This window comes from Bombina bombina, chromosome 1 (genome assembly GCF_027579735.1).
Source record: "Bombina bombina isolate aBomBom1 chromosome 1, aBomBom1.pri, whole genome shotgun sequence".
In the NCBI taxonomy this organism is placed as follows: domain Eukaryota; kingdom Metazoa; phylum Chordata; class Amphibia; order Anura; family Bombinatoridae; genus Bombina; species Bombina bombina.
Genome location: NC_069499.1, coordinates 1,480,791,012 through 1,480,818,542, shown reverse-complemented (window position 1 = coordinate 1,480,818,542; position 27,531 = coordinate 1,480,791,012). Strand labels below are relative to the sequence as shown.

Here is a 27,531-nt window from a genome sequence, read left to right as displayed (position 1 = left end):
AGCCGCAGGCTCCCAGCAGCATAACTTCATCAAAAGACACACAAAGACACAGAACCAGATGGGACAAGTGCATCTCTTCCCTAACTGCCTTTCTACTTTTTGCGCATAAGCATTGGTTGCATGCAAGTAGGCAGGCTTAGTAAGGTCAGCGGTCAGGCTAGTAGGTTGATATGCTATTCAGTAATTCTACTACTGGAGGGCATCATTGCATTCTCTGACCCAGGCAGCACAAAATCTTCAGTGGTCCCTGTGTGAGCGTATAAGTACAAGATTGACATCTGCCAACAGAATATAGGCATCTTACTAAGGGTCTCTTATTATTCCAGTAAACTGTAGAATCCTTGAGGTTATTTTGAATGCTTAGAAAACTGGATTGCTAACATAACGTGGTTGCTGACATTATAAAGTCTGCTTTGCTCGAATATTGTCTTGATCCTGGGATTCATGTTATTTAGGTCATGAATTCAAAACCCCCAATCGATCCCAAGAGAAGCCAGATAAAGACAGTGATTGTCTTCTCCTCTTAAGTCACAGAGTAATGATTAAATCTACATAGCAGAAAAACATCCCCTGTGTTAGCCATCTATCCGCAATTCCCAATTGTTATTTTTCATCTGGGCTAATTAATGAAAACAGAGCCTTGGCAGTGCAGTCGGTTTCTCCTGTAGAATCCATTTATTATGCCCAGTTGCAGAGGGATTACAGATGACAGGGGAGGCAGAGAGAGTGCTGTGCAAAATCTGGTAATTGTGGTCAGCTCTACAGCTGCGTCACCCACGGCAAGTCTGCGGCGAGCTTCCCATTCACAGACTCGTACTTATTTTTCAGGTTATTAAACCGCTAATCTTTGAGGTTTTATAAAATGAAGGTTTATTATTACTTTTAAGCTATTAAAATATATTTTTAATGTTTCATGTATTATACTATAAGATTCACATCCATATCACTGAATCACAATCTTAACCATAACATTTAAATAAAATAGATTTGAAGGTTTTTTTTTGCTCTGACACCATTGATGTACTCCTAAAATGTCCAATTTATCTGTCTATATAGATACATAGATGTAGATATAAATATACACACATACAATATATGGTCACCACAAAAAAGTATCAAGTAATATTTAATAATTATGAACAATGGTATTTTTAGCATCATCCCTAATTATTTGAGACACCCCTAACAGAGGGTTCTGACAGGGGTGCAACTACCAATAAAGGTAGAAATTCCAGCAGCACAGCAGCAAATATTTAAACAAGAAGTTTTTATTCCTTCACATCATATAGGTACAGCACATAGAATAAACGTCTGACGCATTTCGCGCCCTCTAGTGGCGCCTCATAATAGACTAATGATATTACACCTGTGGCCATCTTATATAGTGGTCACAGGTAATTACCATATTAACTCTTTAATGTAATACATGATTATAACACACCATTAAAAGCAGTAAATGTCACAGATTATTCAAGTCCTATTTTTGCTGAATGACAAGTTAAGGGAAGAATACAAACAAGTCACTCAAATGTTAATAACAATAATAACTAAATAATTTACATTATAAGCCCCCTCAAAAGTGCTGAGGGCGGCCCATAGCAGCCACTCTATACATAGGTGTGTAGAATGTGTACAATCCTAATACAGGGGAGCCTTTTATTAGTTGCAGGTCCATCCATCCATCTATATATCTGTCCTCAAAATCATTATACAGAACAGCATGTATATTATTACTATTGCTTTCTACTTAGTTACCTTTTAAGGCAGCCCCCCAAAAAGGTTCCTGTTTTGGTCCAGTTACCTGCTGTTTTCCCTGCCTTCATATGCTTCACTTAGTAAAACTGGGGACCAGTTAATTTTAACCCATAAATATCAAGTCATGCCCCTGACTAGCCTCTTTTTTAAGGCCACGTTACTTTGTGTATAGCGTTACATCCATGGTATACGTTTGAAATATGTTCCACATATATTTAGTTTATATGATTACGTAATTTTTATGGTTTTGGGAACTGGGTTTTAAGGTATCGCTTCTGTACTGGGGATTGTATCCCTTCTTTGCATAGCTATAACTTTATTCAGGTTATTTCCTGTACGCTATTGGTTATAGTCATTTGCGTGAAATATGTTCAACAATGACTTACTATTTGCCTGATTTTACTTTATTATTTATTTAACAATAGTATTGTTTAAGACTAGGGGGTACGATACCATTGACCTTGTGGGATTGTGTCCCTGCTTTAATATAGATATATTATTGGCCCAGTTTTCTCCTTAATATATATATTGGGGTGTTTTTTCACCTCTTATATTAGTACTCACTGCAGATTAACGTTATACACCTTATTTTTAATATTCCATTTTATCTCATGGTTGAGGGGTAATCCTTTTTATTTTACTTCTAATAAAGGTTATATTTTATTTCTTCGTTTTTCTTTCTTATCATGTTGTGTGTCGTTAATCCCTTCATTTCATATTAGTATTTAAGTGAGTGCTCTTTATGGTGTATATTTTCTGTACATTAAATTATTTACACTGAGCACCCTCCTCAATTCTCTACTTTGGGGATATAAATTGGTAACTGAACTTTTCACACATACTTCCCATTTAGCCTCTTTCTGCCCTGACTTCCAGCTGGAGTGCCCTGTCAGTCACCAGATCAGTCAGACACACCCCTGGCCACTAAGACTCCAAGTTTTGAGGCATGATATACCAGGGTGTTCAGACAGAGAAAAAGCAGGTTATAGTCACATTACAAAGTTAACTACTAATTCTTATTATGTACACAAAGAAATATTTAATTCCTTAAAAACATAAAGGCAATATAATGAAGATGTTGCACACCATGAATATAACATGATAACCTTTTTAAAAATAGATATGCGCATGGGAGGAGAATTTGATTCTTCAAAAAATGTTCGGTTCGGGTTTTTACATTTTGGCTGCCGACATGCTGGTTCAGCCTGAATATTCAGGAGAGAATTTAGTTTGAGCCAAAATTCATTAAATCCCATTAAAGCCTATGGGAAGCCTGTAAAACATTGCTTTTACCAACAAAATTACACTGCTAGGAATTGCAAACAAATCCAATTCTTCATTGTTATCTGGGACACGAGAACATTTAGGGACTGGAACACGTTTTATAAAGAGAATTTAAACATAACAAGTTTGTAGCTAATAATTCGAAGACTTTTTTGAGAGAAGATCAGGAACAGGAGAGGCAGTAGCAGGAAGCAGATTAATCGAACTAGGATTCTGATAATAATAGACTAATAGTACATAAACCCCAAAAATACACGTCCAAGGAAGGAGCACAAACAAAATGAATGCACTAATAAACACGCACATTTTTTTCAAACCCATTTCAAACCAATTTCTATTCATCCCCTCAGTATGTCACTGAAGGCAAGAATAGATCAATATTCAGCCGAATACGTTATCAACCGAATACGTATACACATGTCAATTTAAAAGGTGTAAGATTTTTTTTAGAATATTGTTTACAAATCTTTCTGAACTTTCGTTTTGTTAAATATTTTAAATAAATGCCAGAAAACATTGGTTATGCTACTAGAATATATATAGGCAGAATTTCCCAATTAATCTTTTAAGGGATACTAAACCCAATTTTTTTTATGATTCAGATAGAGCATGTAATTTTAAGCAACTTTCTAATATACTCCTATTATCAATTTTTCTTTGTTCTCTTGCTATTTTTATTTAAAAAGCAGGAAGATTAAACTTAGCAGCCGGCTCATTTTTGGTTCAGACTTGGGTTATGCTTGCTTATTGGTTTGCAAAATGTAGCCACCAATAAGCAAGAGTTATCCAGGGTGCTGAACCTAAAATGGGCTGGCTCCTAAGCTTTTCCTGCTTTTTAAATAAAGATACCAAGAGAACGAAGAAAAATTGATAATAGGAGTAAATTAGAAAGTTGCTCTATCTGAAAGAAAATATTTAGATTTAGTATCCCTTTAACTATTAATCTCTTTGATCTTAATACCACTAGAATACAAGCTCCCTGGAAGACATGCTTCAATTAAACTACAATATTGTAAGTTATTTAGGACAGTCTCACCAACAGACTGTAAGCTCCTTAGGCAAATGGTTTAACATAACATCACTAGATTGTAAGCTCCTGGGAACATTGTATACCATTTTGCTAATAGATGGTTAACTTCATAGAAATTCTTACAATACAACTTAATTACAATATGTTTGCTAAAAACCATGCCAATAAATAATTGTATTGATCTTTGCTTACCATGTCTTTCCTGCAACCTCCTTAAGCAGCTAGAAAGACTGGGTTCTGAACAACTAATGTCTGCTAATCCAGAGATGCAGTCATTTATAGTTCTGCAGTGCTCCACCTGCTCATTGTAGGCAACAGCAACATTTGTAAATGTTTGGTCGATATCTGTCACATTTACATTCCTGATTAAAAGCGTCTCCCCTTTGCTTAGCTCTGAAGAAAAAAAACAGTAAAGAAATGTATAGTTTTCATAAAAACGTAATTTAAGAGAGAAATTAATTTCTTATTATAAGGAGATGATAATGCAATAACATGATAACATAAACGTAAAAATTAATTAGACAACCAATAACACAAGTATCCAATTTTAGACAGATCAGCATTAGGGATGGGCAAATGTGTTTATATTCGAATTCGAATGTTAGAACAAATGTTATTGTAGAAATTCGATTTACATAATAGAATGTTGATAAGAACGAATATGACCCCCCATTTTTGAGTTCGCTCCAACCCACCTCAAATAACGACACAACCACTAGTTATGGGAAGAAAAGGCCGCAGCTTGTTTATTAACCAATAAACAACAAGTTCAACTTTATATCAACATTATCAACCTTTCATATCTTAACAGTTTTCCCAATGCTTGCTCCTGTCCTCTATAAGCCCCCACCCCTTTCAGGGCGGGGCGTCAACCATCACTTTTCCCTTTCTGTTCCCGACAGAAGTACTAGCCATTATCCATCAGGCGTAAGCCTCAACAGACCACAGCAAGCACCCCGCCATAGCTGCGACATACACCATCTTCATCTTATTATAGGGAGGGAGGGCGGGAAACCTTCTTGCTTCCGCTGCTCCTACTCTGCACTGACACTGTAAGCCTGGGAGGGATATTTATCTCCTCCCCTCTCTCTCCACCCCCACAGCGGAGCCTACCATTGCTCCCGCAAAGTAGGGGTCAAACTGCCCTTCACTCCAGCCGTCGCCCGGGCTGTTCTTGACCCCCCATTTTTGAGTTCGCTCCAACCCACCTCAAATAACGACACAACCACTAGTTATGGGAAGAAAAGGCCGCAGCTTGTTTATTAACCAATAAACAACAAGTTCAACTTTATATCAACATTATCAACCTTTCATATCTTAACAGTTTTCCCAATGCTTGCTCCTGTCCTCTATAAGCCCCCACCCCTTTCAGGGCGGGGCGTCAACCATCACTTTTCCCTTTCTGTTCCCGACAGAAGTACTAGCCATTATCCATCAGGCGTAAGCCTCAACAGACCACAGCAAGCACCCCGCCACCACTCGCCTTCAGCGAGTACCGCCACACACAGCTAAGGCCTTTTCTATCCCTTCTTTAATGGTGAAATTAAATAGGTGTAACCCTACCTCATTCAAGTGGACACCGTCCTTCAGGTAGAAACACCTACCCGATTCACCCTCAAATTCCACATGCCTGAGCCCCACTCCACCTAGTCGTCTGACGTACCCACTCATAGTTCTATTCACTTTCCTCCTAGATAACTCCAATTTTTTTAAATCCCATGCCGAACGCCACTCCAACCTGCTCTCTATCTCCGACCACACCAACGTCAGACCCGGAAACAGTTCCAGCAACCTATCAAGCCCATTCTTCATTCCCCATAACAAATCCTTTTGTGACATATACCCCAAGTCATTTCCCCCCACATGAAGGACCAATATCCTAGGGGGATTAAACATTCTGGCCAACTCCGTAACCTTCCCAATCACCTGGGCCCACTTCATCCCCCTTATCCCAAACCACCTTATCTGCACCTGCTCCTTTGAAAAACCCAACTGCAACCCATTCGCTTTGACAGCAGCCGCCTTCCTCGCCCAAAAAACATATGAGTGTCCCAAGATCCAGCACTCCGTCGACCCTGTCAAGCAAATAAGATAGCCACTCATCAACGACTCTCCAGCTGCGCAACCATCCCTTGTCTCACATACCCCCGGAACCTTTCAGACCTCCACCTGCCAATCTTTCTGATCACCCCCGCGTCCAGCCCCAAATTTGCAGCTTCCGTTGCCGCCCCAATCCGAAACGAATGAGATCCAAAATCTTCCCCTCTCAAACCCATCGCCACCAGCGCCTTCCTCACCAACGCCACAAATTGAAATCTAGATAATGGGGTACCATCCGCATGAACTAGCAATGGCCCTGACGTATAGCCTGACACCTCCAAAAACTCCCTTACCGCTCGCACCGGGCAACATCGGCCCCCGATCCCTCGCAACACTACCATCGCCCCTCTACCTTCCTGATCCGTCTTGGACCTCCTCACCCATATCTCTACTGATTCTTCCTTCAACACCACCTCTTGCCTTCCCAGTCCCTGCCTATCCTGCTTGTTCACACCCATTAACTCCGAGACCCTAAAGGCTCCAAAAAAGGCCAGCACACAGGCCACTCTAAACAACAGCTCCTCATAATGCGAAAAACAGAGAGCTCCTAACTTCTCAACCACCCCTTGCAGTACTGCAAACGTCAACGGCCTCCGACCATCAGCCCGCGCCCTTCTCCTACACAAACCCCTGACCGCCATCCGCACCGCAAAGTTCTTAGTTATATCTACACACCCCAACATTTGAAACAAAAAGGCCAACGCCGCCATTCTCTTCCGAACCTCTGAGGGCGACAGCCCTTCTCTCCTCCAACACCCTAACCATTCCATTAAAATTCTCATCCATTCCACAACACCTTCCTGACAGGCCTCCATCTCCATCCTATTCCGCCACATCTTCCACACTCGGACGTATGCCCTCCATGTGGTAGGGGCTAACGCCCCTTGCACCAGATTCAGCGTTCCTGGCAGCCAAGCTGCCACAGATCCTCCGGACATTCCGCGCCCTCCACGTCCGCCCCTGGGGCCGCCTCTCGGAATCGATCCCACTGAAACCGGGATAAAGAGTCAGCAATTACATTAAAGCGCCCAGGGACATGCACCGCTCTCCAAGAAACATTGCATCGCAAGCATTCCAATACAAATGCCCGAAGTAATCGAATCACTGCCGGGGAGTTTGCCGTCAGGCGATTAATCGCCCAAACCACCCCCAGGTTGTCAGAATGAAAACAGACTCTCTTATTCCTAAGTTCCTCTGGCCAAATTCTTAAGGCCACCACGATCGGGAACAGCTCCAAAAATGTCAGATTCTTGGTCAGTCCCCATTGCGCCCACGCTTGCGGCCAAGCCCCAGCGCACCACCTGCCATTCAAAAATGCCCCGAAACCGTGGGCACCCGACGCATCAGTAAACAGACACAATTGGTCGTCCGACCACCCGAGTTCTTGAATCAGCAAGCTCCCGTTAAAATCTTCCAAGAAGATTTTCCAGATCCTCAAATCCTCCTTTACATCTACCGACAAACGGATATGGAAGGTTGGATTGGTCACACCAACAGTCGCCAAAGATAACCGGCGACAGAAAACTCTCCCAATGGGAATGATACGCCCTGCGAAATTCAACTTCCCCAGTAACGATTGTACTTCCCTAAGCAACACTTTTTTGCGGACCAGAACCCTGTCAATTACCTCCCGCAGGTCCCGGATTTTGTCTTCTGGAAGCCTGCATTCCATCTTGATTGTATCCACTTCGATTCCTAAAAAACTCAGCACCGAAGTGGGACCCTCAGATTTGTCGGCTGCTACGGGAATACCAAACTCCCGAGCGACCTCTTCAAAAGATTCCACAAGCCGTTCACATACCTCCGAACCCGCCGGGCCCACAAACAGGAAGTCGTCCAAGTAGTGCACTATCGAGACTTTCCCTGATTTTTTCTTCACCACCCACTCCACGAATGAGCTGAACCTTTCAAAATATGAACAGGAAATTGAACAGCCCATCGGGAGGCAGAGGTCCACATAAAACTGGCCCTCGAACTTACATCCCAACAGGTGATGGCACATCGGGTGTACCGGCAACAACCGGAAGGCCGATTCTACATCAGCTTTCGCCATCAGGGCCCCCCGCCCGGCCACCCTCACCAACCCAACCGCCTTATCAAAAGATGCATACTTCACCGATATCAGCTCGGGATCAATGCCATCATTCACTGAAACCCCTTTCGGGTGGGATAAATGGTGTATCATCCTGAACTGACCCGGAGTCTTTTTCGGTACCACCCCCAGAGGGGATACCCTTAAATCCGGAAGTGGCGGTTCCCTGAACGGGCCCGCCATTCGACCAAGTCGAACCTCCTTCCCCAATTTTTCCCTCAGCACATCCGGAAAGTCCCTTACCGATTTCAGATTACCTGCAACCACTGACCCCTGCTGCTCCCTAAACGGAATTACAAACCCTGTGCTAAATCCCGTTAAGAGCAACTCCGCATCCCCCGCATGTCCCCGCTCACGTGCGTACACCTCTAGCCACGGGACCATCTTTCTTACCTTCACCGGCGTCCGCGCCCGATGTACCCATTTCCCCTGGCTTGGTTCCAATTCTGCCCTTCCGGAAGCATTTTGCCCCGGAATGCACTCCCCCACATACTGAGCACTCATGCTTGTATTTGCAGGAGCTACCGAACCTACAATGCCCCTCATTAAACTGGAAACAGAGTCCCTTGCGTATGGCTGTTCCAGGTACGGCACCGGATCCGCCACTACCTCCGACCTGCCCGAAACTCCGAAAGGAATGATTCCCCCGCAGTGGAGTCATCATCTCCAACCAAATCCCCATGTCCCTGTCGTCCCAACGCATCTCCGGGCGAACTGCCATCCGCTGGCGGAACCCCTCATCGTACCTCCACCACGCCATACCGCCATATGTGCTATACGCCCCTGCTATCTCATCATAATAGCAAAAAAGAGATGCTCCTTGTTCCGGGAACTTCTCACAGAACACGCTAGCTAATATACGGAAAGCCCGGGACCAATTCCCAAAAGTCTTGGGCAATTTCCTCCACCGTTTCTTTCTCTCCTCCTCTTCTTTCTTACCCTTGTCTTTCTCATCCTCCTTCACTTCCAATACATGTTCCAGAGGCAACAGGGAGAATATCTCCACAAATTCCCTCTTCCCTATTTTTTCCCTCAACTCATTCGTTAGATGGATTCCTAACGGCCCCACCGAACATAGGCACGGCCTCCGAAGCGCCCCTTCGGGTACCCTAACCACTTCCCCCGTTACCACCGTCGCGGCCCCCCCTTGGCTCGCGACCCCGCCACTCTGTTGTACCACTCCCGATGTCGCTTGCGCTACCCCCGACAACCCCGTCACTGGGGCCACCCATGCCGCTGCTACCGGGACCCCTGAACTACTAGGCTTCTCAAGCGCGGCCAAAAGTCCCTTCAAACCTGCTACCAACGTCTCTCTTTCACCACTCCCCGCCGCATTCATTCCTGGCGCTCCCCCAGCCATCACCTCACCTGCAGGCTGCTGCACCGTCACCGGCCCCTGAGTAGGACCCGACACCTGTTCAGTCCTCTGTTCTCTTCTTGGACTTTCCCGGCTTCTGCTGACCTCCAGCCTCCTACGTACTCCACTCCGTCTGGCAGGAGACCGCCCCCTGCCGTATCTGCTCCTTTCTCGATCCCTTTCTGACCGTGCTCGAAATGGCGAATCCGGCCTGCCTCCGCCTTGAGGCCGCCGTATAGGTGATCTGGATCTCCGGCGGCCGCCGGACCCTGCAGCTCTTACTACGGGCGAAGTGCCCCTCTCTCTCCTACTTCCTGCACCTAATGACTGTGAAGAAGACATCGTAACAACATCCCTGTCCCCACCTCGCTCCCCCCTTGTTCCCCGAACTGCTTCCCCTAGCCCCTCTCCCTCCCCTCCCCGTTGTGGAGACAACAATTGAAGAAGCTGCACCAGGTCCGCCATGCCCCCTACCTGGCCAGCCGTCCCTCCTGCCGCTGAAGTCCCTTCCACTGGATCCTCCTCGTCCAGATTGCCACTGGCATTCAACTCCAATGGGGGATCCGTAAGCCGCTCCTGCAGCTCCCTACTGCCTCCTCCCGTGGCTTGCGGAGCCTCCACACCCCTCCTGTCCGCCCCACTGGAACCTAGAAGATTTACAAAGTTAATGCCAAATCAACACCCTTCCCTTTTTGCCTCCCACCAAACCAAAACCCCCCTCCCCGCTATAGCCCCCCCCCCCCTCCCCTACTGAAACTACCACATTGACAACACACCACCCACACCCCCCCCTCCCTCCCGCTACCGCCGCGGAGCATACTCCACAAACTATTCCCCTATACCACCCTCCCTTTACACACCAACCCCTTGCCACCTACTTCAACTGCCTCGCCTCAACCTCCCAGCTACCCACCCTATCTAACCACTGCCAACTCCCCTCCCTCCTGCTACCCGACCGAACGCTAGCCCCTCCTATCTGCCCGAGCCCAATCCCAGCTCCACACCGAAAAAACCCCCCCTTAACTTATCCTACGGCCGCGACACGGCCCTGCCCCCCCCTTCTGCCTCCCCTCCTACTCCCTGAGTCCTGTCCGACTCCTCCTCCTGCCCCACAATTTTTTACTAATCCTAGCCCCCTTCACTACCACCACCTAGCCTGTATGGTAGCCCCCCCCCCCCCTGCCACCAAAACCATCAAAATTGCTCCCCTAATCTCTCAGCCTTATCCCGGCTCACCAACTGCCCACCCCTTTCTCATCACCCCCCCCCCATCCCAACCTTTAACTTTGTAGTCTCTGACCCAAATGCCGCACACCACCCTACCTAACAGACAAAAACCCACTGCTCCCCTGAGCCTTAACCTTGCTCCCTTATTGCCTACAGCCGTGCCCTGGCTACCCTGTTCCTACCCTAATTACAGCTTGCGCCCTTACTGCCTCACCCATGAGCCTCATCCCGGCTCCCCAACAGCCTCACCTCACAGCCTTATAACGCTCCCCCCCCCCTTGCTTGTGTCCTAACTACCGCTTGCAGCTACACCCCGGCGCCCCCCCCGCTAGCTAATTTCCCTTCCTAACCTGCCATTTGCGGCCTCACCCCATTACAAACCTACCTAATTACAGCTTGCACCCTTGCTGCCACACCCTTGAGCCTTATCCCGGCTCCCCGACTGCCTCACCTCACAGCCTTATCACGCTCCCCCCCTTGCTTGTGTCCTAACTACCGCTTGCAGCCACACCCTGGCGCCCCCCCGCTATCTAATTCCCTTTCCTAACCTGCCACTTGCATTCCACCTTGTTTCCCGCCTGTACCACCTCATAAACCCAACCGCAGCCATGCTTCCCTGCATGCCCCTTTTTCCTTTCCCGCCTTCGGGAACCCTCTTCGATAGCCCAGCTACTAAGGGGATACTCTTCGATAACTCAGTGCAACTTACCTGCTTCCGGACCGCTAGTCCTATTCCTCAGCGACCTCCTCCTGCCGCGACCGGCGCCCGGTGTTTCCTGACGTCGCCCGACCATGACGTCATCCACCGGCCCCGTGGTAGGCCGCGACTCAGCCTCCGTTGCAACCTGCCGTCCTCGTCCGCCATCCGCCATTCCGCTCACCTCCGCTGGACGCCCAGGCCCTGCGCCACCTCTGCTGGACCTGGCGCCGTGAAGATCCGGACTGAGTCGCTCTGGTGGCCGCGACCTCCTGGCCGGCCGTCCTCTGGTCCTGTTCGTCGCCGCTCCTCCAGCTGGAACCACCGCCGTACCGCCGCTCAACCGCTCTCGGATCCACTCCTCACCATTCTGCCTGGCGACCGCCAACAGCTGTGACAACAGAGCCTCCATCAGGTAAGTGCTGACTACGATCTCCAGGTAAGTGCTGACAAAACCTTCTTGCTTCCGCTGCTCCTACTCTGCACTGACACTGTAAGCCTGGGAGGGATATTTATCTCCTCCCCTCTCTCTCCACCCCCACAGCGGAGCCTACCATTGCTCCCGCAAAGTAGGGGTCAAACTGCCCTTCACTCCAGCCGTCGCCCGGGCTGTTCTTTCTTAAAAATTAAATTTTCAAATGTTATTTACAGTTTTCGAATATTACATTTATAAAACACTATGTTGAATTCGAATGTCACATTTGAATCGAATATCACATTTGAATTTGAATATTACATTAATAAAACACAGTATTCCAAGGAAGGAGCACAAACAAAATGAATGCACTAATAAACACGCACATTTTTTTCAAAAAGAATATTTCCAAATTTTTTCTTTCACGATTCAGATAGAGCATTCAATTTTAAGCAACTTTGTAATTTACTCCTGTTATCAATTTTTCTTCGTTCTCATGCTATCTTGATTTGAAAAAGCAGGACTGTAAGCTTAAAAAACGGCGCATTTTTGGTTCAGCACCTGGGTAGTGCTTGCTGATTGGTGACTAAATGTAGCAAACCAATCAGCAAGCCCTACCCATGTGCTGAACAAAAAATGGGCCGGCCCCAAACCTTACATTACTGCTTTTTCAAATAAAGATAGCAAGAGAACAAAGAAAAATTGATAATAGGAGTAAATTAGAAAGTTGCTTAAAATTGCATGCTCTATCTGAATCATGAAAGAAAAATTTGGGTTTAGTATCCCTTGAACAAATTACATTTTAATGTAACTTATCTAAACCAAGTTTAATGTTTACTTTTTACTTCAATGTTAACTTCTGCATAAAATCCTCAAAATGTCCCTATTTGAGTGGGACAGTCCTTAGTTCTAAGCTCTGTCCCTCTCAGACAGCCATATGTCCCTATTTGCAAAATTTTCCTTTGCTCCAGCCATAGAATACATAGACCTCTCACACACACAAACAGGCATGCCCACCAATCAAACAGACGTGCCCTTTATCATGCTGCTTATTCACCTGTGACCAAACCCCCTCACTCACACATTGACAACACAGCTCCTCAACCTTATGAGTCCCTAATATGTGTACAGACAGTGTATTTATAGCTTCATTATTTACCCTGGAGAAGTCTAAAATAGATAATACATTAAGCAAATAATAAACACCAGAGAAGTTTGCTATCATTGATATATAATGAGCCATAGACCTATTTGAAAGGAAATGGAATCAATGAAGATAAAACACATTTCTTCAGAATTATTCTGGCATATGGAGCTAAATAGCTTTATATATACATTACCTTTGCTTGTCTTTAGAGGCCTGGCTTGTGCAATTGGTTCTCTCTGTAAAATGTAACAATATGTTTGTAATATGTGATACAACAAATCTGTGTAAGTAAATGTAGGCTATGTACATAATACAAATGCATGCAGTCGTATATCCGATGGATATTGGGGTCCAGTGCTGGTCCCACAATGAAAAGTATAATAATAATTATAATGATTAAAATAATAATAACAATAATAATTTTAATGATTGGTAAACTGGATTATGTATAACACAGATAGAGTAATATTTTATTTACTTACCAACACAGAGAAAACAATTTGGTAACCCAAATCGCGCTTAAAGTCGAAAATCCTGATCGAGTTTTCGCATTCCCCCATAGAAGTCAATGGAGAAAAATAGTGGAAAAAATAAAACCTAACACCCACTCTCTCGCACAAACACTATAGCATTTTCGCAATTGCGCTAACCCAACATGAAAATATGAGTATGAGTATTTCATATTCCAATGTTCTTAACATGACGGAATATGTTCTATTTATTCATAATTAAATATTTCTACATATATCTGTTTTTAAACAAATATATATATATATATATATATATATATATATATATATATATATATATATATATATATATATTTATTTGTCAAATATTTACAGTAAATACAAGGTTAAACATATCTATATACATACAAATACACCTTTAGCAATGTATCTGTATGTATCTCTATACTAAAGTACTTTGGCGACTTTTTGTTTTCTAACACCCGAGAATACATATGTTTGAGCCCTCTGGCTCCGAGCTTATGGTCTTGGGCCAGGGGGCCACCCTAGCAGAAGCCCTGGCAACAGGGCAGAGAGCCGCCGGCCTCTGCCCTGCCCCTGCAGCAGCTCTGGCAAACCAGGGAAAGGAGGTAGTCGTCCTCCCTGCCCTTACACAGAAACCCTTGCATGGAGAAACGGATGCCGATAACTCTCCCCAGCGGCAGAACCCTTTCCCGGGAGTAGAGACAGCGGTCTCTCTCCCCAGCGGCAGAGCTATCCCTAGGGAGAGGAGGTAGTCGTCCTCCCTCCCCTTACACAGAACCCCTTCCTGGGAGAGGAGACAGTCTGTCTCTCTGCCCAGAGGCAGAGCCAGGAGCAGGGAGAGGAGACAGTCGGTCTCTCTCCCCAAAAGCAGAGCCATCCCCTGGGAGTGGAGGTAGTTGTCCTCCCTCCCCTTACACAGAACCCCTTGCAGGGATAGATGTATGTCGATAACTATCCCCAGCAGCAGAACCCCTTCCCGGGAGAGGAGACAGTTGGGCTCTCTCCCCAGCGGCAGAGCCAGGAGCAGGGAGATGAGACAGTGGGTCTCTCTTCCCAGAGGCAGAGCCATCCCCTGGGAGTGGAGGTAGTCGTCCTCCCTCACCTTACACAGAACCCCTTCCTGGGAGAGGAGACAGTCAGTCTCTCTCCCCAGCGGCTGAGCCAGGAGCCAGGAGAGGAGACAGTCGGGACTGGAGGTAGTCATCCTCCCACTCCATAAGCAGAACCCCTTCCAGGGAGAGGAGACAGTCAGTGTCTTTCCCCAGTGGCAGAGCCATCCCCTGGAAGCAGAGTTAGTCATCCCCCCTCCCCTTACACAGAACCCCTTCCTGGGAGAGGAGACAGTCAGTCTCTCTCCCCAGCGGCAGAGCCAGGAGCAGGAAGAGGAGACAGTCGGTCTCTCTTCCCAGAGGCAGAGCCAGGAGCAGGGAGAGGAGACAGTCGGTCTCTCTCCCCAGTGGCAGATCCATCCGCCGGCAGCAGAGGTAGTCATCCTCCCTCCCCTTACACAGAACCCCTTGCAGGGAGAGATGGGTATCGATATCTCTCCCCAGCAGCAGAATCCTTTTCTGGGAGAGGAGACAGTTGGTCTCTCTCCCCAGCGGCAGAACCCCATACAGAGAGCAGAGACAGCCGGTCTCCCTCCCCAGCGGCAGCACAGTATCTCAGGGAGCCGATGTAGTCGGCCTCCCTCCCCAGCAGCAGCTACAAGGGTTACAAGGGTTAAACCCCTACCCTACAATTTCTGGAAGCTTTTTGTTTGCTTTTTGTTGGCTTGTTTTTGTGCTCTAAACTTGTTAAGAGAAGAGCTGGTCTATGACTGGGAAAACCCTCCTAGGCTGGACAGGCTCCTGGAACTCCCAGTCAGCCGCCTCACAACGGACCCCCGTCTAACCCCTCTCAGGCTGGCCGGGCTCCTGGAACTCCCGGTCGGCCACAGGACAGCAAGAGCAAGAGCTGGGGGAATTATCGGAGGGGAGCTCCTTTAGGAACCAGGGGTTTTGGACACCCCTAACCCCATAACTTCAATGAACTGTAACTCCGAGAGCTTTAAAATGACAATGGAATCACCCCGAAACCGCCACCCCTAGGTACTGGGATTCTGTGGGACTGTGGCTGCTATGGAGGTGCCGGTAGGTCTGGAGGGGCGGGAATGGCGGGAAAATTGTGGGATTGTCCAGGGTCTTATCAAGAAGAGCTAAGTGTATAAAAGGAGTGTATGTTTTACAATAGAGTTCCTGTTTCACCTGAATGCTAGTATGTCTAGTTATTTGGTTGGGCTCCTGCTAAAATCACTTTCCTGGGCTACATAACAGCCTGTTCCAGGCAGAGGAAGGACCCTCTGGCAGAGCTACTTAGTCTGGGTAGCCGGAGTCTGTCACAGGGTGGGACCCTGAGTACTGGTGCTGTCGGGCATCAGGGGAGGCTACAGGCTGTGGTCACTTGCCAGCTACATAGCTGCAGTCGGCAGGGAGGAAGCAGGACCCGTTTGGCGGAGCTACCCAGTTGGGGTAGCCGGGGTATCCATCACAATACTAAATAATAAAAATCTAATACAACATTGCTTATAGCCCATTTCTTTTTAACCCCTACCTATTAATAAACTATATGACACAAACTTAAATGAATCTCATTTTGACTATATTTAATTTTATTCAATCATATCAGTGTCTAACTTTAGTCCATACTTGTTCCACACTGTCCCCTACTGTAGATGTATATGCTTATTATCTCACATGATTTTATGGGAAATTAGATATTTAGTTAACTTATGTTCTGTTATGTAATGATCTTCCTTAGTTCTACACTATAGTGTTACCAAAGTGATTTTAAAAAGATTATGACACATCTTGTCTTTAGGCCTAAAACACCTCATTAATAGCAAATGTATATGTATCTGCATCTAAAAGGAACCATCACCAGGAACTGTATGATCTATAACAATATTTTCAGTATAACTTCCTCCAAGCCTAGTATTAGTTCCAAAAATTGATTAGATCATAGGACGAGTTTAAGTCTTTTGGATACCTTGTCTGTAACTGGAATATCCAGTAAACCTCTCTCTTTGCCAAATATTGGTCCCTGTCCCCTCCTCTTTTCCCCACGTTAACTACTTTGAAATGGTCCATTTAAAACTCTTATCGTTTTTATTATGGAATCTATTAAAGTGTTTGACTAGGGGGGTGGTCAGGGTAACCACTTTAATGTTTGAGAGGTGTTCCCTTATACGCAAATGTGTGACTGTGAGTGACAGCCTACACATATACGCCTTTGCCTGTAGATGCCAACACAAAGTGTGAGTTGATTCATGTTGGGTATTTTGTTGTTGATTTATTTGTTTGCAACTCTACTTCAGACACCTACATTATAGTGTAACCTAGATTCCAAAATGGCAGAACGAGGGGCACGCTAAACTCTTGTAGAATTGAGATGTGAGATATTCATTTTTCATGTAGGGTTAGCATACTTGGTTTAACGCAAATTGGGTTTGAACGAGTATGGATGTTAGTTTTTTCAAGTTTTCACACTCCATTGAATTCTGTGAGGGAATATGTTAACGTGATCACGATATTCTAAGTTTGGCTTTTTGAAAATATTTTCCTGCTTGGTGAGAAATTATAGTGCAGACTTCACAGGGGCTAAACCCACTGAATGCTATAAGAAAAAGAGCGGAATATGGAAGTTCCACAGGGATGCGTCCCATAAACCTCTCCACTCAGATGGGATGATCTAAAATGATCCTCCAGCACTGAGAGACCTCTCACAAGACTCTATAGAGGCACATTTTTCTATACTTCTCTAAGGGGCATTGCATAACATAAAAGTTTGTTAGCTTTACATTTTGTACTTTACATTTTATATTGACTCTCACAATTCTCATAAAATACTTTAAGCAGGGAGACATGCTGGTCCCACTGATTAATCTCGCCATCTCTATGCAGGTGAAGTATGCTTAAAATTCACAATACACTTATTTAACTGACAGAAGAGTAAAATATGCCAAACTAGGGGGGCGGAGCCAGCCTTTGAAGAAGCAAGACATGTTCCGATGAAGCTCCTGACATTATCTACTTTCCATCAGCTAATATCCTCAAAAACTATCCCTAAATTTTATTAATTTGAATCTCAGAAGGAATTGTAGTGAACACTGAGCTGAGGAAACATCAGAGGAGTGGAGATTTGAGGGAGGTTTTTGCACTTTTGCCAAGGAACAACCACGCGACATTGCATGTCATAAACTAGAGAGCCAGCCGTTAACGTGGCTTATATGCAGCAGTAAACCTCTCAGTGAACACTCATATTGCTAAAAACAGCAACAACGCTTAATTTAACCACCCATACGGATAACTCCTCATAAAGGCTGTTATTGTGCAATAGAGCTGAATCCTAACCAAGATAGCGACGGTCCTACTTTTATTACAACAGCTGGAGGCTAAGATGGACACCCACTTCTTTAAGCTGCATGAAGAACTTGTGTTGGAGAGAAAAACTGCAGGAGAGGACTGCGGACCCTTCACAAGGCAACCTCCTTATCTAGATGATTTCTCAGCCGTCTCCTCCTCCTTTCAAGCGCAGGGGCTCGAGTCTGAAAACAGCCTCACCCATACAAGCATGGGCGCTCACTTACCTATCACCTTAGAGGGTATAGTTTGGTCTACAGGGAGCACACGCAGCCTAGCAGAGACGCCGGATTCCGACTCCAGCAGCAGTGAGCACCTCGCAGAGCTTGGAGACACTCCCGACCCCTTTGTTCGCAGTGACTCTGGAATTGCCTCCCCAATTTTACTAGCCGTCGGAAGCAAGGTTATAGGATGTGAACTGAGATCGTCGGTATACTTCACTACAGGGACTAATGGATACATACCGCAGACATCTCTCTCTTTGTTTGGGTCATTGGCCGCTGATCTCTCCAACTCTTCATATCATTCAGAGGCTGAGGAGTACAGCCCTTAAGCCGTCTTTGATCTTGGAGGGGGATAGCACGCTGCAGTGTCACTTTGATAATTCTTTGCCCCCTACAGAGTTCCAGTCGCTGATACTTTGATTTAGGTTAAAGGTCTTCAGCGACAAAGGGCTGAAAAGAGGTGTCGGCTGAAACCCTTGAGACATAATACCCTCTTATTGGTATCTTACACCATAGGACTACCGTCATTATAAAGTTAAGTGAATTTAGTGCAGTATATTTTAGTCATTCTTTATGCCTTTCAGATAGTTATATATCTCCACAGTAGTTACTGTTGACTACTCTAAACATATTGAACCTGAAGTAAGGTAGTGACCTGTTTTGAAGTTCTCTTGCATGATTTTAGTCATTTTTTTTTTTTTTAGCTTTTTATCTAGTAATCGTTGAATATTCATGGACAACTGTAATTATTCTTTATCCTGCTAATTGTGGGGAACATATAAGTTCTAATACATTAGGAGACCAGACTCTTATCTGGTATATGGGCTGTCAACGAAAAATCAGAACCTAAGACTCATGCCTCCAGTCAGATGGGTGTGTTATATAAGTCTGGTGCACAAAAGGACACTGAGATTGAGATTTATATTAGAGTTTGGATTGGTCCTATGTTGCTAGAAATGTTTTCTTTACTTATGCTCCCACCCTCTGTAGGTCTATTCCTTACCCATCTGGAATTTTTTCTCTTTTTTTTTTTTAATTGAGCAGTCAGGGGCATAAGAGAAAACCTTTAGATTTAAATAGTTGTGGGTAATGAGGATTCTTACCATTTTAATATAATACCTACATTCTGTCAGTGACTATGATAGGTACATGGAGCTCTCCTAGAACACAATCCTCCCGTACCCCCCACCCTGACCCAAAGGCATCACAGTTTTTATACCTTACACCCATTCCTTGACATACCCGCATCTGTCTAGTTAAACCACTCTGCTGATAATACTTCAACATCTCCATACAGCTCACATACTGGGGTCTCAGTTGTTATCTACTTCATCTCTAGGGGAGCTTTTCCCCTACTAGTTTACTACTGACCTCCATAGTTTCTTTTTTCTGTTTGAGGATATAACAATACTATATAGTTTAGAGTGCAACCGTTTACGTGACATTAGCTAAACTCATAGATCTTCACATGACAGTGTTGCTTGCAGTAATATGACTTGGGGCAATGTCTATATCTTAAAGCCATATGCTGGGACCTAGAAGAGTGGTCTCCTGGGAAGTAGAGATAGGGAATCGCCTCTTATTATAATACTATCCCCTCCGTCCACCTATACATTTACCTATAGTTCCTCTCTGTTCTCTCTCCCTCCTTTCCTGTCGGCCCTTATTGCCTACGGGTCATATCCCATGTCCCTTTTACCTCACTTGCTCAAAATAGAGCACCTGCCCCAGGAGAGAGACAGTTCACTGACAACTCTTATAACCCCCTAATAAACCATAGCCCCCAGGTGACCGTCTTGATTATATAAGGCTGAGTTCATGTTATTATTGTGTCATTACTGTTGTTTTCTCTGGTTAGGCTGCGATGTGTTTCTGATATAACTTTTATGCCTCTGACTAGTTTCACTAACGAGACACAGAAAGATTTATTTTATGTCATAATCTATTCAGTTTTACGCTCCACATCAGTTACTAGTGAACTACTTATACCCTGATCTCCAACTGCAACCCATCTTATTTAATCCTCTATTATTATTTTTTCAAACAGAGTTAAACATATATTTCCATTACTCGCCCCCACACTTGGCATAGATAGGAACTCCCCTTATCTGTTTTGTCCTTAAAAACTCAGAGGTACACAGCGCTCTTAGGTTTGACATGCTTATTGGCTCCGCCCCCCAATCTCCTCTACCCCCCCATCCCCCCTATTTTTGAGCGGCTCTTGCCCGCTGCTTGTCCCTCCCCCAAACAAAAAACTATGAAGCTAACCCCCAACTTGCCTTAATCTTCATGGAGCAAGATAACCTTATGCATACTATCTATTACAAGGAGGGGTCCATTTATTGTGTATAATGTTATATGAAAAAAAAAAAAGAGAAAAGCTAAATGTGAAAAGCAGCATTTTTGTGAGGTCTGGAGATAGTTGAGATTATTACCTATCTATTGCATTTCTCCTTTCATATGTTAGGATATTGGAAGTCTTTACTTAGAATATGTTGAAAATTATTTGGAAACTTCTCCTGTAACATGTTTATTATTGTTGTTTATTTTAATGGGATTTATCTCACTCACGGAATTGTTGCATATTTTTGTTATCTTGGAATTTTCTCAATAAAAAACTATTTAAAAAATAAATAAAAAATAAAATAAAAAATGCCAAACTAGCAGAAAAAGCAAATCAAATTGTAGTTAAAACATTTCAGTTAAATTAAAATTTGTATTTGCTGTAAACTGAGACTTTATATCAGTCTCAGGTTAACTCTCTCCTGTTAAATTCACTATCCCCTGTTAAATTCTGTATCCCAGAGAGCCTCGTTACTTCTTTGGAAAAACATATTTTATCTCTCTGGGACTTCCATGTTCCTCCCTTATAGAATGAATTAAGTTCAACCCTGTGAAGTCTGCACTATAATTTTTTCTCTAAACTAGAGAATCTTTGATCATCAGACCCGTAGAAAGTAATGAAGCTCGTTGGGAAAGTGAAGAAACTGTAAAAGCGTAACCAGAATTTGTAAAATCACAATCCTCAATACACTACTGTATTCAGAATCTATATGTATCAAAATAAAAAAGAGAAAGTGCAAAGTTTAAATGTAATAAAACGTAATCTGAAGTATAAAGTATAAAATGCAAAGCACAAAATATAAATGCGGCAAAACTCTGATGTCATGCAGTGCCATATTGTATTGGGCTTGTCTCTCCTTCACATCCAAAAATGCAGGGAACGCCCATTGGAGAATTATATCAAAATCTGGCATTTAAGAATCTTGTGAGGGATCTCACAGTACTGGAGAATCATTTTATATCATCAAGCCCTAAGTCACAAGGATAGATGAACTCTGAAGTTTGCAAAACACACTGCGATGCCAAGCTTGTAAAAAGTGATTGAAGGGCATTGTATCTAGAGCTCCATTAAAACCTTTAAAAATGTTCTGCAGTTTTGTAACTTCTAAAAGAATTCTAAACCCAGAGTGATAGCTTTTGACATTTTTATGTACTATACATATCTGAATAAAGTGGAACCCCCTGGAAGAATCTTTGCTTATTTATTGAGCACAGGTGCAATTGAGACCAATAGAGGTCTCAATTGAGACCAGGTCCACACCTCTAGGAATGTCATTAGTAACATTGCTTCAGAGGGCCTTGTGGGGCTTGGAGACCACCTGCATCATGTCTGGCCCCTCTGTGTGCTCCCTCCTAAAAAGGCCTCACAGTTTAAAGAAAGTGAAATAATTTTATAATATGGTAACAGGATTTCCAAGATGGTGTGATAGTGTTACTATATAAAGAAATATGCCACCACATTTGTACAAGATGTAGAAGTGCATATCCTCTAGTACAGACTAACCAAGGTGGAAATATGACCTATAATCACAGAGAAGGAGCCCCCTATTCTCCTGCCAAATCTTTTGCCCAGGGGGAATACCAAGGTCTAGTTACACCCCTGATTGAGCAAATGCCTTAGAGATATTGTAACTCCAACTTGTGTGAGTACTACATCTACATCTCTGCAACAGACCTATCCTCTTCCTTACTGACTTGTGTCACTAATTGTCTTTCTAATATTGTATCCTGAATGTCCTCTCACTACCTTAAGCTAAATCTCTCAAAAACAGAGCTCCTTATGCCCCCCTTTATTCCAAAATCTCTACCCCCAACCTTCTCTAACTGTTGATAAAAACATCATTACCCCAACCCCACATGCCCGATGTCTTGGGGTCACACTTGACTCAGACCTCTCTTTCCCTCCCACATCCAGTCTTTGGCCAATTCTTGCCGCCTCCAACTTAAAAACATCTTTAAAATTTGCCATTACCTCACACAAGACACAACTAAGACTTTAATCCACTCTCTACTCATTTACCACCTTGACTATTGCAACTCCATCCTCTCCAGCCTTCCTAGCCGCCATCTATCTCCCTTACAATTCATAATTAATGCCTCTGCAAGACTGATCTTCCTTACACATCGCTCCTCATCTGCTGCACCTCTCTGCCAGTCCCTTCACTGGCTTCCTCTAACCTTCAGAATAAAACGTAAAATCCTGACTAACTTTTAAAGCTCTCAAAAACACTGCTCCACCCTATATCTCTGATCTATTCTCTAGATACTCACCCTCTCGTTCCCTTCGCTCTGCTCCTGACCTCCTCCTCTCCTCCTCTCGTTACCTCCTCAAATTTCTGTCTACAAGACTTCTCCAGACTGGCCCCTATTTTGTGGAACTCTCTCCCTCGCTCAACACGACTCTCCCCTAGTTTTCAAACTTTCAAGCACTCCTTAAAGACTCTACTGTTTAGGGATACATACAATATTCACTAATATTTTTTTATCTTAGTCCCTATCCTCTTAAACCCCCTTAGCATGTAAGCCTACGAGCCTAGCTGCTTTGTAGCTCACTTTCATGAAAGCTGATTTATAGCAGTGAAACTCTTGGCAGGGTCAGGGACACTCTATCACAGTGTCTCCCATAAATGTCACCTTGCATATTAGACCCATGTCTAGTAATGCAGAACCTGTTGGTGCTCTACAAATAACTGATAATAATAATACTATTTCTAGTATTCCAACACTGCAAGTCCATACAGTATTATGCTATGGAACTTTCTCTTGTTTGTTTGATTTGAAGTTTCCCCGCACCTACAGGAAGAATCTGACCAGTTTCTGCATATTTTTAAAAACTAGACATCTGACTGCATCATATGAGGGTTTCATTGTGTTTATTTGTTTACACTTTATTTGCTTACAATTTGTTGATACGTCATTCTATAGCAAGACAACAGCAATGTTGTGTAAATACAAGATGTTTACTGTCCCTTTAGCAGTGAAAATTGTTTTTTCCTGATGAACTGGAATTTCAAATTGGCTTATTGGGCATGGGAGCCCTATTCAATAAGCTAGCAGCACATGTAAACATTGTGTGTAGGGTTGTCACCTCGGCCATGTTTTCCTGGACACTTATGAGTTACACATACTGCAGGGTAAGCAGGGAGGAACATGAATAGTGCTGTTCATCACATGATGTCCAAAGACACAATATATGTTCCACCCTGCTTACCCTGCAGCATGTGTAACTTATACGTTTCCAAGAACACATGGCCGAGGTGGCAACCCTAATTGTGTGTGACCTTTGTTTTGGCTTCTAATATCACCCATGCTCAGTTCACGTTTCAGCCACACCCACATCCTGTTAAAAAACAAACTTTTAAACATGAATTATGTTAAAAAATATCACATGATTGTTTTGTAAATGTAATAAAGTAATCAATTATATATTGACATAAAATGGTTAGGAAAGGGTAATTAGTTATGCATATCAACAGCTTTAAGGGCTGAGTCCCCATTTGTGACATAACCCTCAAAACCCAACTATCACTCTTTATTATGGGCCATGACCTCCAATTATTAGGAGATAATATGCACACAGCAACTGCAACCTATGAAACCCTCGACTTTAACTTGCAATATAGTTGCTACACCAAACACACACACTAGGTTTACATGTCAGCTATGGTACAAGGCTTTAAATTGTGTTGCAGGAGAAAAGCTGCTTTACAATACCATTATCTTTAAAATGAGGGTACATTTTTGCATAGTGGTTGATCAATATGGGGGTTAAAGGGACAGTCTACACCAGAATTTTTATTGTTTTAAAAGACAGATAATCCCTTTTTTACCTATTTCCCAGTTTTGCATAACTAAAACAGTTATAATAATATACTTTTAACCTCTGTGATTATCTTGTATCTAAGCCTCCTGCAAACTGCCCCTTTTTTTAGTTCTTTTGACAGACTTGCAGTCTAGCCAATCAGTGCCTGCTCCCAGATAACCTCTCGTGCACGAGCACAGTGTTATTTATATGAAATACGTGAACTAACACCCTCTAGTGGTGAAAAACTGTTAAAATGCAATCTGAAAGAGGTGGGCTTCAAGGTCTAAGAAATTAGCATATGAACCTCCTAGGTTAAGCTTTCAACTAAGAATACCAAGAGAACAAAGCAAAATTGGTGATAAAAGTAAATTGGAAAATTGTTTAAAATTACATGCTCTATCTGAGTCATGAAAGTTTATTTTGGCCTAGACTGTCCCTTTAAGTAAGAGGTGTCTTAGGCCAATGTTGAAATAAGGTTTATCAAAGAAGGTAGATATAAAAAAAATAAAAAATAAACACAAAACAAAGAGTAAGTATTGCTTTTTATAAGAAAGTGAGGAAAAGGCCTCAATCGCCAAGTTCAGCTAATAATGATAATTGAAAAGATACAAGACATAATTCATTTATGTTAAAATAGAAAACTAAATCTAGAAAAAAATTAATAAATAAACAAAAACAAGGCCAGACCAGGTTCTGGGGGGCACCAGAAGCAGATGAGCTGCTAATTGGGTCACCAGCAGTATCTACTTCAGACCAGCAGGTTTCTGAGTGGTACTTTAACTATGTGTTTAACTCCTTTGTGAGGTCACTAGTGATACATGAATTAGAACAAGTAATTATTTTTCTAGAATGTCCCTTTAATCTATAAATAGATTATTTTCTCAATTTGTTAACTAGTGATGATGACTCATCTTTTCATTTACAAATGACTTCTCACTGGGCAATATCGGTCAACTTTGTTTTCCTACATCTAAAAGGGGCTATTTTAAAATGTAACTTCGAATTCTAGTATCAGCCAGTAACGATTAGTAGAAAGTATTCTCAAGCAAAATATTATTCTCATTATATGTAAATGCTGCTCTTCCATATACATGATATAAAAAATGTGTTCAATGTATATTTAACTAGTAATGAAAGTTTCAAAACTACACATGCAAGTAATATATATATATATATATAATTTGTATTTCATTCCTACAACAAAAGCAGCCACAATCTCTAGATTCCTTGTCACTGATTTATATCAAATGTTGTTTATTCCAATACACAAGATGTAATCCTGAAATTATCCAGTTAACAAGTTAATTCCTGCCCTGCATTTACCACACTGAAATAGAGAATATTATTAAAGGGACATTAAACACTAAATGCATGCTAGATAGAATGATGCATTCAAAGAAAAGATTAGTCCATAACTAACGTGTAGATGTATTTTTTAAAGTTTCATTAGTTGTTTAAAAAGTGACAAAATAAGAGTAAAGTTTTAGTGTCTATAAAACACTGGGAGCTGCCATGTTGTAACTTGTGTTACCTTCTCTGCTGTGGCCAATTAGGGACAGTTATACATAGGTCATTAGAGTGTGCAGCCAATGGTTGTGCTGGATTTAACAGTGTTCTGCACTTTCATTTCAAACAAGAACTGAAAAGCTCATAATTTCAGAATGGAATTAAAGGCAAAGAGGACAAAATAAAAAATGAAAGTATATTGCAGAGTTGTTTTATATATACAATTTATCATTTTATATTACCATCTCAAAGTGTTTAATGTCCCTTTAAGGCAAATGAGTGAATATTGCTTATCAAGTCTGTGCAGAATGTCTAGAACGTTTCATCACAGGACCTAAGTCTGTTTACCCTTGCACTTGTGATGTATAGTCATGCATATGTTACTTCCTATTAACCCCTCCACTTCCTGCACATTTTGCAAAAGTACTTTACATCTGATTAGTAGCCAGTTATAGGTTAAGATATTAAAGTGAAGCCAATTAATTATTGGGGGAGGTTAAACTAATTTAATCTATAAATGCTTTACTAAAATCCATACCATTTACTGAATGGAACATCATATTTATATAAGAGAAAGTGGCATTTTATACAACTGACTTTAAAACATTAGAATTCCTCTTTGGTGACTTGATATATTATGATACATGTATCACACAACATGGACAGAATACATTGGAAGAGCACCCAGGTAGATATATTCTCAGAACTTCACTAAGCAATTCATTACAATTCATAAACTTTTCACAGTTTTCTAGCATAGCTGGGACTTACAGAAACAAACATTAAAAATACAGAACAGAGAATTAGTTGCTGGTCAAAGGTGGTCCACACCCTACTCCTGTCCTGTTTAGGCCTCAGGGAAACGAATGCAAGCTAAACTGCTTTGTTGTTTATTTAGTCTGTCACAACATTTGGCAGGGAAGAAGTTAACTATTTTCTATCAGGTTCAGCTCTGCAGCTGTCTAAGAGAAATATGTTTACAAAAAAAATAGAAAATTAGATTTTTAAGTGCACACACATATTGTATTGTGCTGTGTGTGTTATTATTTTTCAAAATATCACTACAGTCGTACAGCCAGGAATTGCCTGAATGTTCCTTTAGCAAACACCTGCTGCGTTTGTTTTTATATTAAAAAAAAAAAGTACAATACAGTAAAAAGAATACATAAGCCAGTAAACAGTGCTGCTGTATATGTGATTTCAGGTATGTCCTACCTCTTCCTTGCTGGCTTCTACACAGCAACCCCAGCATGAGAAGACAGACATGATGATCTGAGAAAGTGCTCGGATTATAACCTCAACCGTCACGTAGTGAAAGAGAGAGATTGCTCAAATCACAAGACCATCAGTATGAAAGTTCCTGGAGCACAAGTGAAGTGACAAGCGTTTGTGAGAGGACAATGATATGAGACAAACCGGTTTCCTGTCCATGGGAGGCAGCCAGTTTCTCCAGCTAGGTTATTAACCCATTATGTACTGCAATTTAGGTTGTAAATGTTATGCAATTGCTATCAGAGATAAGAGCTTAGCACTTAAAGGGACACTAAACCCAAAAAAATTTTTTCTCATGATTCAAGTAGAGAATACAATTTTAAACAACATTCCAATTTACTTGTATTATCTAATTTGCTTCATTCCTTAGATATCGTTTGCTG

The 27,531-nt window shown here is 42.9% G+C and overlaps 1 protein-coding gene across 1 annotated transcript in view; it reads right to left on the bottom strand.

Moving 5' to 3' along the window:
- Positions 1-27,315, bottom strand: part of LOC128653703 (uncharacterized) — a 75,034-nt gene extending 47,719 nt beyond the window's left edge. The window contains exons 1-3 of the mRNA XM_053707153.1: positions 27,092-27,315; positions 13,298-13,340; positions 4,262-4,462 (exon numbers count right to left, since the gene is read on the bottom strand). Coding sequence (XP_053563128.1) covers positions 4,262-4,462; positions 13,298-13,340; positions 27,092-27,142 — 295 coding nt within the window. The 5' untranslated portion in view covers positions 27,143-27,315. The remainder of the gene's footprint in view (positions 1-4,261; positions 4,463-13,297; positions 13,341-27,091) is intronic.
- Between the last annotated feature and the right edge of the window lie 216 nt (positions 27,316-27,531).